Raw genomic sequence first — 15,846 nt, 5'->3', positions numbered from 1 at the left:
TGCTTCAGACATTATTATTCATGACACATGAACGCTACTGAATATTCATATTTACGGGTTCTGGCCGACCAATGGAATGGCGCGCTCCCCACATCCTCACATATGCTCAGTCTTGGTGTTGTCACGCCTGTTCGCATGCATCACTGACCATCCGCGGAGGGCTGTGCACAGAGAACTGTACATACTCCCTCTCCTCCTCTCTCTGTGTAGAGTTCTGTGGGTCTGTGGCATGCATTCGCATCGGGTTCGAGCAGACAGACACGCTGATTGGTCGACTTTTGCTCCTGAAATCGGGGAGCAAAAGTCGGTAATTCAAAGAGCTAACAAAAGAATGCAAAGCAGATCTCAAAAGGCCCTCGCGCAACCCCACTCAGTTGGGCTCTCTTCACCATACAGCGAGAGGGCCTTGACAAAAGGCTACCCTTTTACCTGATCCTTACATATCACATCCATTGTGCTGCAGACATGACAGGTGATTTAATCGTATGTAGGAGTTATGTTGAGATGATTTTCTTCGTATAACTTCAAACCATGTGACGTCACGACTGGCCTTTTGAAACCAGTAGTTTGCAAGCATTCTGTATTAAGAGAGTGGTTTTAACTGTAGATGCTGGGTTGGTAATCATTGCTTGATGCTATGGTTTCTTCAGTGTGAAATGTGGTGTCACAAGATCGTCTTGTGTGAGCTCACCCTCAAGGAGTAGAATCTATGGCTGGGAAAGTTGCATCTTCTTCTTTATTATGTATCTCTTTTGTATTCACTTCTCACATATTGATCAGTTTGCATCTTGCATAAAAACTATGATAACTTCCTAACCTGTTAATGTAGCATCACTGTTATTGAGGAGAAACAGCAGGAAGAAAATAGGAAATAATTGTAATCATACACAAAGTTTGCATTTTTGTCAACATGACTCCATTGTAGGGCATCAAGTACAGACACAGGTGAACTAATTTAGTATACAGGGACCTATGGACAAGAAAGTTATTATATCTACGTATATCCTTTGTGCTTTCCGCATTCCATCTAAACACTCCTCCATTCATCCATTTATCCGTCTACCGATCCATCTATTCTCCATCCGTCCACCCATCCATCCATCTCCCCCTCCATCCATCCATCCATCCATCTATCCATCCATCTATTCATCCATCCATCCATCCATCTCCCCCTCCATCCATCCATCCATCCATCTATCCATCTATTCACCCGTCCATCCATCCATCCATCCATCCATCTATCCATCTATCTCCCCCTCCATCCATCCATCCATCCATCTCCCCATCCATCCATCCATCCATCCATCCGTCCATTCACCCATCCATTCATCTGTCATCCATCCATCCATCCATCCATCCATCCATCCATCCATCCATCCATCCATCCATCCATCTATCCATCCATGCACCCCTCCATTTCCAGGCCATGGAGGAGGCTAAAAGGAGGTTGGAGCAAGCTGAGGAGGACCGGCGTAAGCTGGTCCCCGACCTGAGGAAGGGCTCCAGGCAGCGGTACCTCAAGGAGCGTCGGGAGGGCAAACTCAAAGAACTGGAAGATGACATACAAGATGAGGAGTACCTCTTTGCCCAGGAAAAGTGAGTGAAATTTGAGCAGTTCGTACACACGCAGACCCATGCTGAACCATTCTTCTGAACCTTGATATGCTTTTACATGTCAGAAGCATATTTACATGTTGGTTGCATGAAGAATGTATTCTCCATTGGTCAAAGAGTTTTTGTGTTGTGTATATCAAGAGGATATTTTTGCAAAATTAGTGGTCATTTGACAAAAATCAATTAAAATTGATTAAGCTAGTTCGGAGATAACTCATGTGCACATGGGTACAAATGACCTTTCATTTTCTCAGTTGGTTAGGCACTTCACTCAATTCAAAGCGACATAATGCAGCAGCTTGCCCAACATAGCAATTTTTGGAACTCATATTCTAACGAAGAATGAACCAGTGTAGATGAAGTGGCCCAGAATGGTTCATCAATCAACACTTTGGGAAGCATCTATTTCATTGTGCTGTTTTGAATACATTAACAAACTTTTTCTGTTAGCATTGCCAAATACCAGGCTTGCTGTCAGGTGGATGTACTGGCAGGCACTCATTTATAAGGATTCCGTGAATAATCATAGCATTACAGATGCTTATCTCAGTGAAATTAACAACCAACCTGTCTCTCGGTACAAATGACCTTGACCCCGTTTACAGTTCGAGGCTCGGCCGCGGCTCAGCCCAGCCCCGCTTCAGTGTAAACGCGCAAAAGGCCAAATGCGAGGCCAAAATTGGCCTCGCATTTGGCCTCGCTCTTGAGGTGGTCTCGGCCGCGGCCGAGCCCGGCCTTTTCTCAGTGTAAACGTAAACTGGGCCAAATGCACGGCCAATTTTAGTCTGGCTTCCAAACCCTTTGCCTGTACTATTTCGTTGTTGAGGATATTAACCCCCTCAACGTCGAAAACTAGTATAGTTTAAGGTGGTTTTGTCCTGCAAAGGATTTTTTCCTTCGGCAAAGGCCTTTGCCCGAACGGCGACTTCATTTCCACGGAATTCATTGGGCAAAGGGTCTGAAAACCAGACAATACCAAATTGCATTTGTTTACAAGCAGAGCGCCACTACGACAACATATCGAAAGGTTTGAATCAAAAGCGCCGCCGAGCCCGGCAGTGTAAACGGACAAAATTGCGGGGCCCGGCCTCGCAATTGAGGCTGGGCTCGGCCGCGGCTTGGCCCAGCCCCACACTGTAAACGGGGTCCTTTTTCTGCTCGTGCTCAAACAGAAACCCCGAACTGGCTTATTATAAGCTCCAAGAACAGCATACCTTTGGCATATTGTTGTCATTGCTTCTTATTTAAGATGGTCATCTTTAGTTAAGTAACGTAGACAAATGCTCAGCCAAATGAAAGTGTAGTAAAACTCTCAAAACAGTAATAAAAAAGGTCTATGATGCTTGTAAAAATGTCTGTCTATTACCACATAATGCAAAGGTGCTTCTCTGATCAAATTCTGTGTTTTGTTAGTGATTTGCTATACTTGTACATATTAAAAAGGGTTATGGGGGTTGTTATTTTCTACTGAAATTCACCATGTTTCAGATACAAAGCATACATGTAAGCTAGACCTATGAGAGAGACAAGATCTGCTTTGACCTTCAAGAATTCTGCAACCTTGTTTCCATGGTAACAAATTAAGTTAGACCATCTACACATGGTTTACGTAGTAATTTCTCATAACAAAAGAGTCAAACCTTGTTAAAGGCTATAGTTTCAACAAGCAATACTTTTAATGTCTGGTGGATGGATTGATGTTTTATCAATCCATCCTTCATTCCCTCTCACAGCTTGACAGACCGAGAGAGAAAGGAACTGAAGTACAAAAGGACTGTCTTGGAATTGGCCAAAGAGCACAGGAAAGCTGGTGACAAAGAACGAGAAGGAAGGTACTACATGCCACGGGATGACGAGGTAAGAAATCACTGTTCGTGTCTTCATTTTACCTTCATTTTAAAACTTTTTCTATGCCACGTTCTCATGCCCAACTCGGGTCAATGTACGTCATCTTCGCATAGTTCACTCACGCGCACAACCACGCACAAACTGATCAATAAATCGCAATATACCACAGTACACTGAAAGCGTTGTAGCCATAGCTTTGTCATGAAATCTACATCACAGCGAAGCTTGCAATTTTGTCTACAACTTTGCATCACTGCATTTCTGGCATAAACACATCTATAAACAGTTAAACGACTTTGGAAGAACACAATGTTTTCCAAAAGCATTCATGTTATGCAGTCCCAGAACAGGGTGGCAAACAGGGAGATTAAAGGCATAATTTACCATTTGCAGAAGAAACAAAAACCCAGCATTATTGCTTTAAAATAGTTCTAAAATGTGAGCTAGGGATAGAAACGACCACTCTAAAAATTTGAATCCGTATAATCGATGATGAGTATTGTTAAATACACAAAATGTGAACAATGGTTACGATAAAAATGTTTCCAGACTAAACCGTCTACAGTTATGGATTAATGAGAAAAATACTGATATCTCCTAATATTTCAGCCTTTATTGCAAAAACTTTTATATGGTAGGATGCTTTGTGATACAACAGACCTACGCACATGCACCAAATGTAAAATATGGAACCTTTTTTTAATCATTGTCCCCAAAGGTAAACAGGACTTTTAAACGGAGGCACACAAAGAGTCGAAAGATGGTTCTTTCTTTTGAGAAGACAGAGGAGAAAATGACACCCTTTCAAAAGAGAGTGCTTTTAGAAGCAGCATAATGCTTTAACCAAAGAAAAAATGATTAATATTGATATCCAAATCTGCTCTATGGTCAAACACAATTTCTTACAGTGCACTGAGATCTTCTGTATTGAGAACTTTATGGAATGTTATCAAATCTGCATTTGTATTCTCAATCCCTCTTATTGACATTTTAGAATTATTATGGAATGACGTTTCTAGAAGTAAGGAATAATGAATGAATGGATGAGAGTTACAGCATATTTTATCTATATTTTGATATCGTTTTCATATCAGTCCAACAACCTTGACTTCCACAGCTCTGAATTGGTTCCTGTTTTTGGAAATTGCCAGTGATTTTTATGCTAAAGAGACTTGAAGGCCATAAACATGTCACTGCTGTCCAGATGCCATCATCTTTGCTTTAAAAGCCCAATACTCTCTCACTGAAACAGAAACCCGCAGACAAGTACGTGGAGCCAGTCGGGGAGGAGATGGCACCGAACTACGAGCAGAAGAAGTGGGAGGAGGCGCACGTGAGACAGGGAGAGATGCACTTTGGAGCCAAAGATGCCAAACAGAAACATAAGGTAAGCTTTGAAGCGAAAGATGCCAAACAGAAACATATGGCAAGCTCTGGTTACCAAGGAAACCAGAGAAACTTTGTTTTATGAGACAGGGAGAGATGCACTTTGGAGCCAAAGATGCCAAACAGAAACATAAGGTAAACACCGGTTGCCAAGGACACCAGGAAGGCTTGTGTTTTTAGAGGTATATCCCAAGCATATATTTTTGCTACAACATTTCATAACTTTCTGCCAAGCAGAAAAATATGGTAAGCACTGGTTTCCTTAGGAAACCAGAGAAACTTTTGTTTTCAAGATTTCCCTCTACCATATATTTTTGCTACAATGTTTCATCATTCGCTCATTGTGATTGTAACCTTTTATTCAGTTTCAACATGATGCCTCTTTAGACTAAATTAAAGAATTAATGCAAAACAAAAACAGAGACCAAAGAGTGATGCTGACATTCTATGAGAAATCTTGCATCGAATAAAATACCATGGAGAAGTGGGAGCATTAAAAGAGTTCTAAATTACTGACTGAACTTATTAGGGATTATGGTTGTTCATAGTGCAGATCATACATTCGATTTAGGTAATCTGTGAAATTGTTGTGCAATGCAGAAATATGGATAGACAGAAGAAAACAAGTTTAAACAGATGAAAGTCTTGTAATGAAGAAATACTTATTATTCTCAGATATGTGCATTCTGATTCTTGTCAATAATTATCTGAACATAATATGTAGCAGTTTTCTTACGTTACAAATAACATTAGTTGTTTGCAAGCCCACAATATATTTTTGTCTCTTCTCTCGACTTTGCAGCAAAAGGAGTATGACCTCATTGTTGATGATTTTGAAGAGATTGAGTTTGTGGCAGCCTTCACTACCCCCGGAACTATGGGGGAGGTATGTATGTAAATGTGTGTGCCTTTAGTTGATGGTGAAAGTCAATTTTGAGCATAGCTTTATGAACCTTGCCATTCTGTTTCCTGCTGTTGTGCTCTTTTCCTTTCTTTCTCCTCTGGTCCCATTTCTTTTCATCCAGTGAAGATTTTGTGAATTGTTACCTCCGCCAAGGGAGGAGGTTGTGTTTTCATTACCGTTGGTTTATTTGTTTGTTTGTCCGTGTGCAAAATAACTCAAAAAGTTGTACACGGATTGTAACGAAACTTGCAGGAAAGGTAGAGAATGACACAAGGAACATATGATTAAATTTTGGTAGTGATCCGGAAATTTTAATGGATTTTATGAAGGATTTTTGATATTTTGGCAGGTAGGGTCAATGAACTTAGGAGTTCAAGCTGCGCATTTTTTAGGTTTTCATGCGCGCACTAAAATGCGTGCTGTAGTTTCTGCTAGGGCAAGGCGCGCCGTGCAGCTGAGGGTTTATGACGTAACAAAGGTTTCTATATTGGGATATCGGGCGACTTTTCAGTGGGTGGAAGTCACTGATCTCTATGGAAGAGCAAGATCATCGGTGGAAAGTAGCTGCTTGGCGGAGGTCTGCGCTCTCAGAGTGCTTTTCTAGTTTGGAATTGTGTTGCATTCCTCTGGCCCACACAGCATACAAGGGAAAAGGTAGTGACCCATTTGGAACATCCCTAACTTTTTAAAGCTTAGAGTTACATGTTTGTGTGAATACATATACCTCACTGACACACTATCAAGACCATGGTGTTGATTCACACAATTCATGCTTATATTTTAGTCATCTTGACGTGTAGACAATCTATTGTTGGAGGTATCCTTAATAGTGCGTTAAGGTATTCAAAACAAATGTGTAGCTCTGCAGGCGTTTATTGCAACTGATTGATAATCAAGAATTGACAGCCATTAATGTGAAATCTGCATTTGTTTGTATATATATACACCAGATTCTTGTTATAAAGAGGTCTGATTCAACAAAACCCTCTTATTGTAAACTGATCGTGAAGGTCCCGATTCTTCTGATTATATTTCATTGTTTTTGTACTTTGATATAGCAAATGACCCGATATAACAAGGTAATTGTTGAGGTTTTCAGGTCCCTGGTATGACAAGATTACCCTGTATTACTTTGTGAGCAGTACTCTTCTGTTGCTCTTGGCAACCAGGCATTTCAATGTGAAATATCTGCTGCATCTTTCCATATTTTTTCTTCTCCATCATGAAGAGCGATGATGATGATGATGAAGATGACACGCCCAAGATGTCTGCCGCCGACAGGAAGAAGCAATCCATCCAGGAGGTGCGGAAGAGTCTCCCCATCTACCCCTTCAGGGAGGACCTCATCGCTGCCATCGAGGAACACCAGGTCCTCATCATCGAGGGCGAGACGGGGTCGGGGAAGACCACCCAGATTACTCAGTACCTTCATGAATCGGTGAGCACAGAACAAGCTGGTATTTTAGCTTCAATTATTACTATTATATATATATATGTATATATACATATACTTTTTTTTTTGCGAGCATGAAATTTTTTACACAATAGATGTTTGACAAAATGCTCAAATGCAAAAGTGAAAAAGAAATTAAAAAATGAAGATCATTTGTGACCATGCATCACAAAACGAACAAAAGTCGTAGGCAGCGATTTTGAGTGAGGATTGAAAATAGGTGAAATGGGTCAACCTAGACAATTTTTAGTTTTTCGTATTTTCATAAAGAGCAAGACTTCTCCCACATTATTTTAAAGTTTGGGATCATAAAACAAACAGGAAACTGTGTTTTTAGCAGTTTTTCCTCAAACACTTTTTTTTTTGTAGAATAGTGTGATTAGATGTGTTTGATAGAGTCCCCTTTTCATTTCTTAAAAACCCTGTACACACTCTCTACTTTCAACTCTAATAAATTTAGAAGCAATGATGCTGCTGCTTTCAAAGTGAGCATTTATCATAAACAGAATGTGTTAATAAAGTATGCTTCATTACAGCTTAATGTTATAATCCCTTCAGTGTTATTATGTTATTACTCCAGTGGTTAACATCATGTTTTTTGTCCCATTCATCGCACAGCTAGGCAGCTTGGTAAAGATTAAGCGCTTGAATAGACCCGAATACTTCAAAGCCTCTTTTCTCAGTTCACACTTTCCGAGAGTGTGTGCTTTCTTTCCAATATTCAGATTCTAGGAGAGTCCATTTGGATTGAGTTATACATGTACATCATTTTAAATCTTAGAGTCTGCTCTTTTAGAATCTCCCCTTGACTAAAAATCTATATCTGGCGACTTTTTGTTGGTTTTGTGATGCAGGGTCATATTTGCTTAATTTTCTGTGAGTCTGTCTATTCTCCTGTATATGTATCAAACCCTAACTGCCATTCCATCCACGTAGCCAGCTACACTATTTACCCATCCAATTGTCAAGTTAGTATTTGTGTATATCTATCTTTCTGTCCTGAATGTCTCTGAATGCCTCTCTGTAGCTGTTGATGAGTTTTGGAACTGATTAACAAATTGCCCTACATCTACATTGACAGTGTCAACACTTGACACAAGAATTTCAGCAATTCAAGTAATAAGGTTGATGAGTTTGTTTAATCTTTGGTATGTTTCTATCCTTCTACCTTTTCATTCATCTATATAAATAGGGTACTGATGTTTTGCCTAGCATTAATAATGTGATAACTTTCTGTGGTAATGTTAGGTAATATTAGCATCAACTGCAGTATACACTGTAGATGTAGCTGACTGCTGGCGTGACTGCAAACATGTGCATTGGGCTCAATTTTATAATATGGAGTTACTCGATGATAAAGATAACCTGACATGATTGCAGGGTTTTACCAGGAAGGGGATGAAGATCGGTTGCACCCAGCCGAGGAGAGTGGCGGCCATGAGTGTGGCTGCCAGAGTGGCCGAAGAGATGGGGGTCAAGCTGGGAAACGAGGTGAGAATGCAGCTTTTTGTGTATTCTTTCACATCTTCGAATGCGTAATTTAAAAATTAGTTATATCCATTAAAGGGGGTGTACAGTTCTGGTTGAGGTGAGGATTTAGCTTTTAATGTTTTGCGAGATATTCAGAAACCACTCTATGACATGTCAAAGAACATGCAATTCTAAGGGGTATCAAAACTTTATTTGATGAAAATCGGTTTGGAAATGGTTGAGATATCCAAAAACAAGGTGAAACAAAGAGATCCTGATAAATGGCGTGGCCTGTCGCCTTTTATTATTATCACTTTTTTGAATATCTCAGCCCTTTGAAAACCAGTTTTCATCAAACAAACGTTGAATCCTTCTTGAGATTACATGCTCTTTCATATTTTATAAGAGGTTTCTCATTATCTCACTTACGAATGCTCAAAACATGAATCCCGCCTCAACCAGTACTGTATAGTCCCTTTAAGTATGGAAAGCTTTTAATCTCATGTTTCTATGCACTGTGTTACTTAACACTTCACATTAAAAAAAAAAATATTGTAGTTAAGAGAACCTGCTTCATGTGAATTGCTTAAAATTAGCATAAAATTAACTTGATACATAGCATGACAGTGTATGTACTTGGCAGATGCAGTGCAAATTTTATTGAAATGCACGGTGTGTTATTTGTAGTTTAGTTTCCTATTTAAAAAAATGTTATATAGTGTTAGGTAATTCTGTATTCTGAAGTGGGGAATCGCATTTTAATCTTCACCTTCAATTCTGGAATATGTCAATATGACGAATTGTGTATTGGTAGGTGTTTGTTTGTTTGTTTATTTACATTTTCTTCACCAGCAAGTAGTAAAGTGTTTGTTTATATGCACTCCGAAAGTTTCAAAACATGAATAGCATGTGTGGGCCATGACGAAGTGATATCTGGGGCACAACAACATGCTATGCTTGGGCAGTACCTCAAATGCAGAACGCATTTCTTGTTCTAATATGTACAGGGAATCACTGCATAAAAACATTCAGTACTAGTATTGTCTCCTATTGAGTCTACTCCTTCTTATTTATTTTGTGAAGGATGAAGTAACAAATTACTCCACCCTTGCCACTGGCAAATTAACAACACACAAAAATGTCAAGACAAGTACAGCGTAGTAATCCGTAAAGAGATTTTTGCCAAAATTTTAGCGTATGCAGTACAAAAGCATGTCTGTCAGTGTGACAGTAAAGTGAAATTGTGTCCCCGTGCTTTTTCTGTCCAGGTTGGATACAGCATCAGGTTTGAGGACTGCACATCAGACAGGACAGTGATCAAGTATATGACGGATGGAATGCTGCTGCGTGAGTTTCTCGGCGAGCCAGATCTTGCCAGTTACAAGTGAGCCCAATTCTCTCAGTTTTTCTAACTTGGTATTCAAAACTTGACATGGTTTCGCTGACATTTTGGCAAAAATATGTCCAAGACATCATGCACAATATGATCAAAGTAATGAAGCGTGGGAGCAGCATACATTTCTACTCTTGTTCAAAATAGGTTAGGTTTGAATTTGTCAATGAGATCACTCAATATTGTTGAAGGCACAAAGTCCACTGTAGCATTTCTTGCTTTGTGAATAAAGCTACTGTAAAAGTGGAAATGTTCTCGGTGTTGAAATTTTCGCGCATTTCACGCAACCAGATGCTTGCGCGAAAATAAAAGCATGCGAATATTTTTGCATGCCGTATGTTCCCGTAGGTAATGCCCTGATTCCGCGGAAATAAAGACACGCAAAATCCATCTTACCCGACCAATCACGAAAAATTACTCGCGCTAAAATATCTACTTTTACAGTATTGGGTTTTCTATGTCAATCAACACTGAGCACACAAGGAGTTAAGGTGCTGCTAAAGACAGATGAAATTTAGACTAGTTTGACCGTGCAGATGATATCTAGTTTGCTATTAGTTCCATGATGCTGCAGTGTGATGAAATGTCTGTAGCCACTTGTGCCACAATACACAAATGACAAGGTAAAATGCACATAGCTACCTCTCACAGGTGACAACAATCTATGGCCATTCATATTTGTCCAGAGTGCTGATAGTGGACGAGGCCCATGAGAGGACACTCCACACGGACATCCTGTTCGGACTGGTCAAGGACATCTCCAGATTCAGACCGGACCTGAAACTCCTCATATCCAGTGCCACGCTGGACACTGAGAAATTTGCCGAGGTGATTGAACATTCATGTGTTTGATATACCTCATATCCTGTAAATCACCATTTACATGTTTTATAACTTGCAGGAAGTATCCAGCATCTGTATTGAATAATGAAAACTTTAGAGTTGTAGATTGAATTCTCAAATTATTACAACAACAACAACAGCAAACAGATAAGTAAATTCTTGTTTTTAAGCCCTGTGTCACAATGTAGACATCAGAAACAAAAAACTACATTTAATTCAGAACAAGCCCATCCCAACACAAGCACACACACACACACACACACACACACACACCTAAGAATAAGGAAGCAGATCTGAACATCATTTGTTGACATAATTCATCCAATTGCCAACCCGTAAATGACCTGTTGAGCACTTTTGCAACAACCAAGTTTGACGGATACATGTATGTCCAGCATGTGATGATATTGAATAGCTTTGTCATCATCACACACCTTTTATTCACTAATCATGCTGAAGGTGTTTGCAGTAGAAGTTTATTAATAAGCATATAAGATCTGCTGGTCTTTGTAACTGAAAATATGTCCATTATTGGCATTGCTGAATTGACTGTATACCTGTTTTCTTTTAACAGTTTTTTGATGATGCGCCAATCTTCAGAATACCAGGCCGACGTTATCCTGTGGATATCATGTACACAAAGGTGAGGTGATGATTGCATTTTACATCTTCCTTTTTTTTAAATATAATTTCGAAGAAGGGGAATAACTATTTGTGTCTTGTACATATGAAATGGCTATGAATAGTTTTGTTATGAAATGAACCAAATGTGATGTGAAATATGCACTTTTTTGTCATTTCAAAGATGTGATGTTAAGTTTTGAAAGCAATGATGATCAATAGAGTACCAAAGTTATGATGTCACATTCTTTTATTATAAGCGTGAGTTGGAACCAGGTACATGCATAGATTCTTGTGACAAATTTGGTTGTTTAGAACCGGTTTCCATGGCGATGGATGGCTATGACATCACACTTTGGTGCTCTATTATCTTAAAGCAATAAACCGTTGTCACGGTCTACTTGGTGTACTGTAAAAGTTGCAAGTTTCTATCCCAATTCAAGTCCAAGGATTATATTGGAAGCTGATGAGTGAGCTGATTTGTAGCGTGCAATCCTTCGTCATCGAAATATGTTTGATGTTAAAGGGGTCATATAGTTTTGGCTGAGACCTAACTTCAGGTTTCTAACATTATTGGGTGAGATAATGAGAAACCACATATAAAATATGAAAGAGCATGTACTTCCAAGAGGAATTCAACGTTTATTCGATGAAAATTGGTTTTGAAATGGCCGAGATTCACAAAATAGAGCAATCCTAATAAAAGGTGGCACCCACCTCTTATTATAATCGCTTTATTAGGTGATACGCTATCAGCGTATCACCTATTGTGATTGCCAAAATTTCTCTTTTTTTTTATTCTTCTTTCTTTCTGCCACATTTTGTGTCGTCAATATCTCAACAATGACATTACGGAATAACATGACATTTTCAGTCAACATGTCTCATGACAAAATCTAGCCACAATAAGGTTTTCATGACAGTAACATATCTATGACGTCATCTAGGCGCCATTTTGTGATTTTCGGACCTTGTCACATGATCGATCATAACTTCATAACTGGATATCATTTCTCTATCATTTTCGGTGGACATAAAGTTCAGGTCACGCTCTATCTTACTTTTTAACGCTAGTTACCCAGGTGTTCATTACGCGCGTCAAAATTTTAAAAGGCTCAAAACGACTTCCCAATGGGAAATCTCGAAGTTTCAGACAATTTTAAGCGTTTCAAACATTTTCTCGCGTGCGCGTCCGTCCGCGCAATTTCGCGCGCAGAGGGCGTAAGCAACATGAAAATGCATTTTTTTTGACTGATTTGGATTCCTGATACTTTGAGTAACAATATCCATTGATTTCCGATCGATGTTGACCTATAACAAAGAAATGCACTGGCGTCAAAGTTGAAATTCCGCGCGCGCGTCTTTCTGCAAATATAGTGAAAAAACATGTCTTTGTTTATTTCGGCATAGCTCTTTAAATCGTCCATTGACCCTATATTTCTATTGCATATTACAAAAGCATATGAATTGGAAATAACGTTTCAAGTACCAATATTGCCAGGAAAACTCATGACGTCATCATATCATCATCTGAAATCAAAAAAGTGGAATTAATTTTTTTGAGGTACTGTTTCTGTCATTCATTTACTCGTATCTCTGTTGTTTAAGCTCAATATTATCCCAAATTCAGATATGTTGTACTTTGAACATTTGCCTTTTAAGTCCATATCATGCTTTTGATATTTGATGACGTCATCATACCTTAAATTGTGATTAAAGGTAAAGACGCAAAATCGGACAAGTTTACGTGTATTGTCTATGGGAGGTGAGTTTTTTTTAAACCATGCATTGACTTAACAACGTTTAAGCACCTTTATCTCAGCTGATTTTGTTTCATTTCCTCTGAAACTTAAGTATGTTGTAGCTGTGACAATAAGCTGCAGTAATCATGCATTTTATTCTTTGAAATCTCCTCATGAGGTTGACAATTTTGCAATTTAAAACTGAAAATGAGAATGGAATGTGGACGAAACGATTCCTGATTCATCTTTCACGTACATAAATCTACGTTCCTCTAATTTTCTCGTCGAGACGTATGGCCGAGTGGTTAGAGGCGTCGTCTCAGAAACGTGAGGTTGCACACGTACGGGTTCGAACCTCACAAGAGCACGAAAGAAAATAATTATTTTTTAAATTTGTTTTTTCTTCAATGGAGTACTACACCTTCGTCCATGTAGAAATCACGTTCGCATGTAAACACAACTATACGCACACACTCACATAGTATCCCTTTGTTTTGCGTTGGTGACTGCATTACCTCGACTGCTGCAAAATTTTGCAGGCTGGGCTTTTCAAACTGATTTGAAATATTGTAATAAAATGAAATTTGTTCATATCAATTCAGTAACACAATGTAGTCGTGGTTACTTTGTGCTGATTTATACATGGAACAAGCTATACATTGTAAAAAAGGTATTTGAATTGTTCCTTTAAGTCAGTCTTCTGTATTGATGATTATTTGTCAATTAGTGGTTTTTGTGGAGTTTCAGATAGTGATAAAAAGTATAGATGATAAGTACAGCGATAATTCCTACAGTTAGTTCAAAGTTGTGTTACAGAGGTTTGATACATACATTTAGCATTGTGTGTGTGTGTACGTGTGTATACAGGTTGGCCATATGACACATTCTAGACAATTAATCTTAATTAATTAGCAAACGTGATCAGCTATGGAACTGAATATGGTACTAATGTATGATGTTAATGATTCTAATTAAACTGTGATGAGTTTAAAGGGATAGCTTAACTGTGTGTAAAAATAAAGCAATTATAAGGAAATTTTAGGGGAATTTGATAACCATGCCTATAATAATTTCATACAGGTACTAATAGCTGCCTCATGTTCATGTGATCGATCGTCATGTCAATAGCAAACTGACAACGTACGATGAATATGTTATACATTGAACAACTTTCAAGTCCATATCGTTATTTTCTAATTTGATGACGTTATCATGCTAGAAGGTATGGTTAAAGGCGAGATATCGAAATCAGCGAAGATTGTATATTATGTCTATGAAAGGGGATTTTTGTTTTTTATCCATGCATTGACTCGATAACGCTCGAGCACCTTTACCTCACTTGATTTTGATTTCCTCTGAAACTTAAGTATGTTGTAGCTGAGACAATAAGCTGCAGTAATCATACATTTTATTAATTTTTTTTTATCTTCTCACCAGGTTGAGTATTTTGCAGCATAAAACTGAAAATGAGAATGGAAGATGGACGAAACGATTCCTGAGTCATCTTTCACATATAAGTTTACGTTCCTCATATTTTCTCGTCGAGACGTATGACTGAGAGGTTAAAGGCGACGTCTCAGAGACGTAAGGTTGCACACGTGCGTGATTAAAGGCAAGGTATCAAAAACCAGCCGATTATAGGTTTTATGTCTGCGGGACGTATTTTTCCCAAGTTGCCAGAAATGGCATAGCGACCTCAGTCGTTACAAGGCCGCTTTTCCGTCTAGCAATGCAATAGATGTTCACACGGCCACGTTTAATAGTTGAGTGGGCATTGACTTTCCCCCTGTTATATCTATACATTGTTGTGTGTATTTTTTTTTTTGTCTTACCATTTCCGTGGATGACCCGTGGCCGAGTGGTTACAGAAACGGTTTGGCATGCACGCTCAATATATTTTCAAGGTGCCTATATCACATTCTTTTCTTTGTCGATCGCACATGACCGTCATCTGATCACCACAAGCGTATCACCTAACTCGTCCTCAATGTGACGAGTTTTCATGTCTCGTTCTTCTTTCTTTCTGGCACATTTTGTGTCGTGAATATCTCAACATTGACATGACGGAATAACATGACATTTTCAGTCAACATGTCTCATGACAATATCTAGCCACAATAAGGTTTTCATGACAGTAACGTATCTATGACGTCATCTAGGCGCCATTTTGTGATTTTCGGACATGTTACATGATCGATCATAACTTCATAACTAAAGGACATTTCTGTATCATTTTCGGTGGACATAAAGTTCAGGTGACGCTCTATCTTACTTTGTAATGCTAATTACCAAGGACATCTTTACGCGCGCGTACGCGCGCGTCAAACTTTTTAAAGGCTCAAAACAACTTCCCAATGGGAAATCTCGAAGTTTCAGACAATTTTAAGCGTTCCGCGCGTTCGCGTCCGTCCGCGCATTTCCGCGCGCAGTGCGCGTAAGTAACATGAAAATGCACATTTTTTGACAGATTTGGATTCCTGATACATTAAGTAACAATATCCATTGATTTCCGATCAATTTCGACCTATAACAAGGGAATGCGCTGGCGTCAAAGTTGAAATTTCGTGTGCGC

At 39.0% G+C, this 15,846-nt stretch overlaps 1 protein-coding gene across 1 annotated transcript in view; it reads left to right on the top strand.

The window, feature by feature from the left end:
- Nucleotides 1-15,846, top strand: part of LOC139728752 (pre-mRNA-splicing factor ATP-dependent RNA helicase DHX16-like) — a 31,380-nt gene that overhangs the window by 5,148 nt on the left and 10,386 nt on the right. Inside the window, exons 6-14 of the mRNA XM_071639693.1 lie at nucleotides 1,424-1,596; nucleotides 3,348-3,471; nucleotides 4,715-4,849; nucleotides 5,651-5,734; nucleotides 6,981-7,190; nucleotides 8,586-8,696; nucleotides 9,944-10,059; nucleotides 10,755-10,896; nucleotides 11,486-11,554. Coding sequence (XP_071495794.1) covers nucleotides 1,424-1,596; nucleotides 3,348-3,471; nucleotides 4,715-4,849; nucleotides 5,651-5,734; nucleotides 6,981-7,190; nucleotides 8,586-8,696; nucleotides 9,944-10,059; nucleotides 10,755-10,896; nucleotides 11,486-11,554 — 1,164 coding nt within the window. The remainder of the gene's footprint in view (nucleotides 1-1,423; nucleotides 1,597-3,347; nucleotides 3,472-4,714; nucleotides 4,850-5,650; nucleotides 5,735-6,980; nucleotides 7,191-8,585; nucleotides 8,697-9,943; nucleotides 10,060-10,754; nucleotides 10,897-11,485; nucleotides 11,555-15,846) is intronic.

This window comes from Diadema antillarum, unplaced genomic scaffold (assembly GCF_040938485.1).
Source record: "Diadema antillarum isolate AM-2024a unplaced genomic scaffold, OU_Dant_1.0 seq00000197_RagTag, whole genome shotgun sequence".
Taxonomy (NCBI): Eukaryota; Metazoa; Echinodermata; class Echinoidea; order Diadematoida; family Diadematidae; genus Diadema; species Diadema antillarum.
Note: the sequence above shows the minus strand (reverse complement) of the source record. Positions and strands in the feature narration are given on the sequence as shown.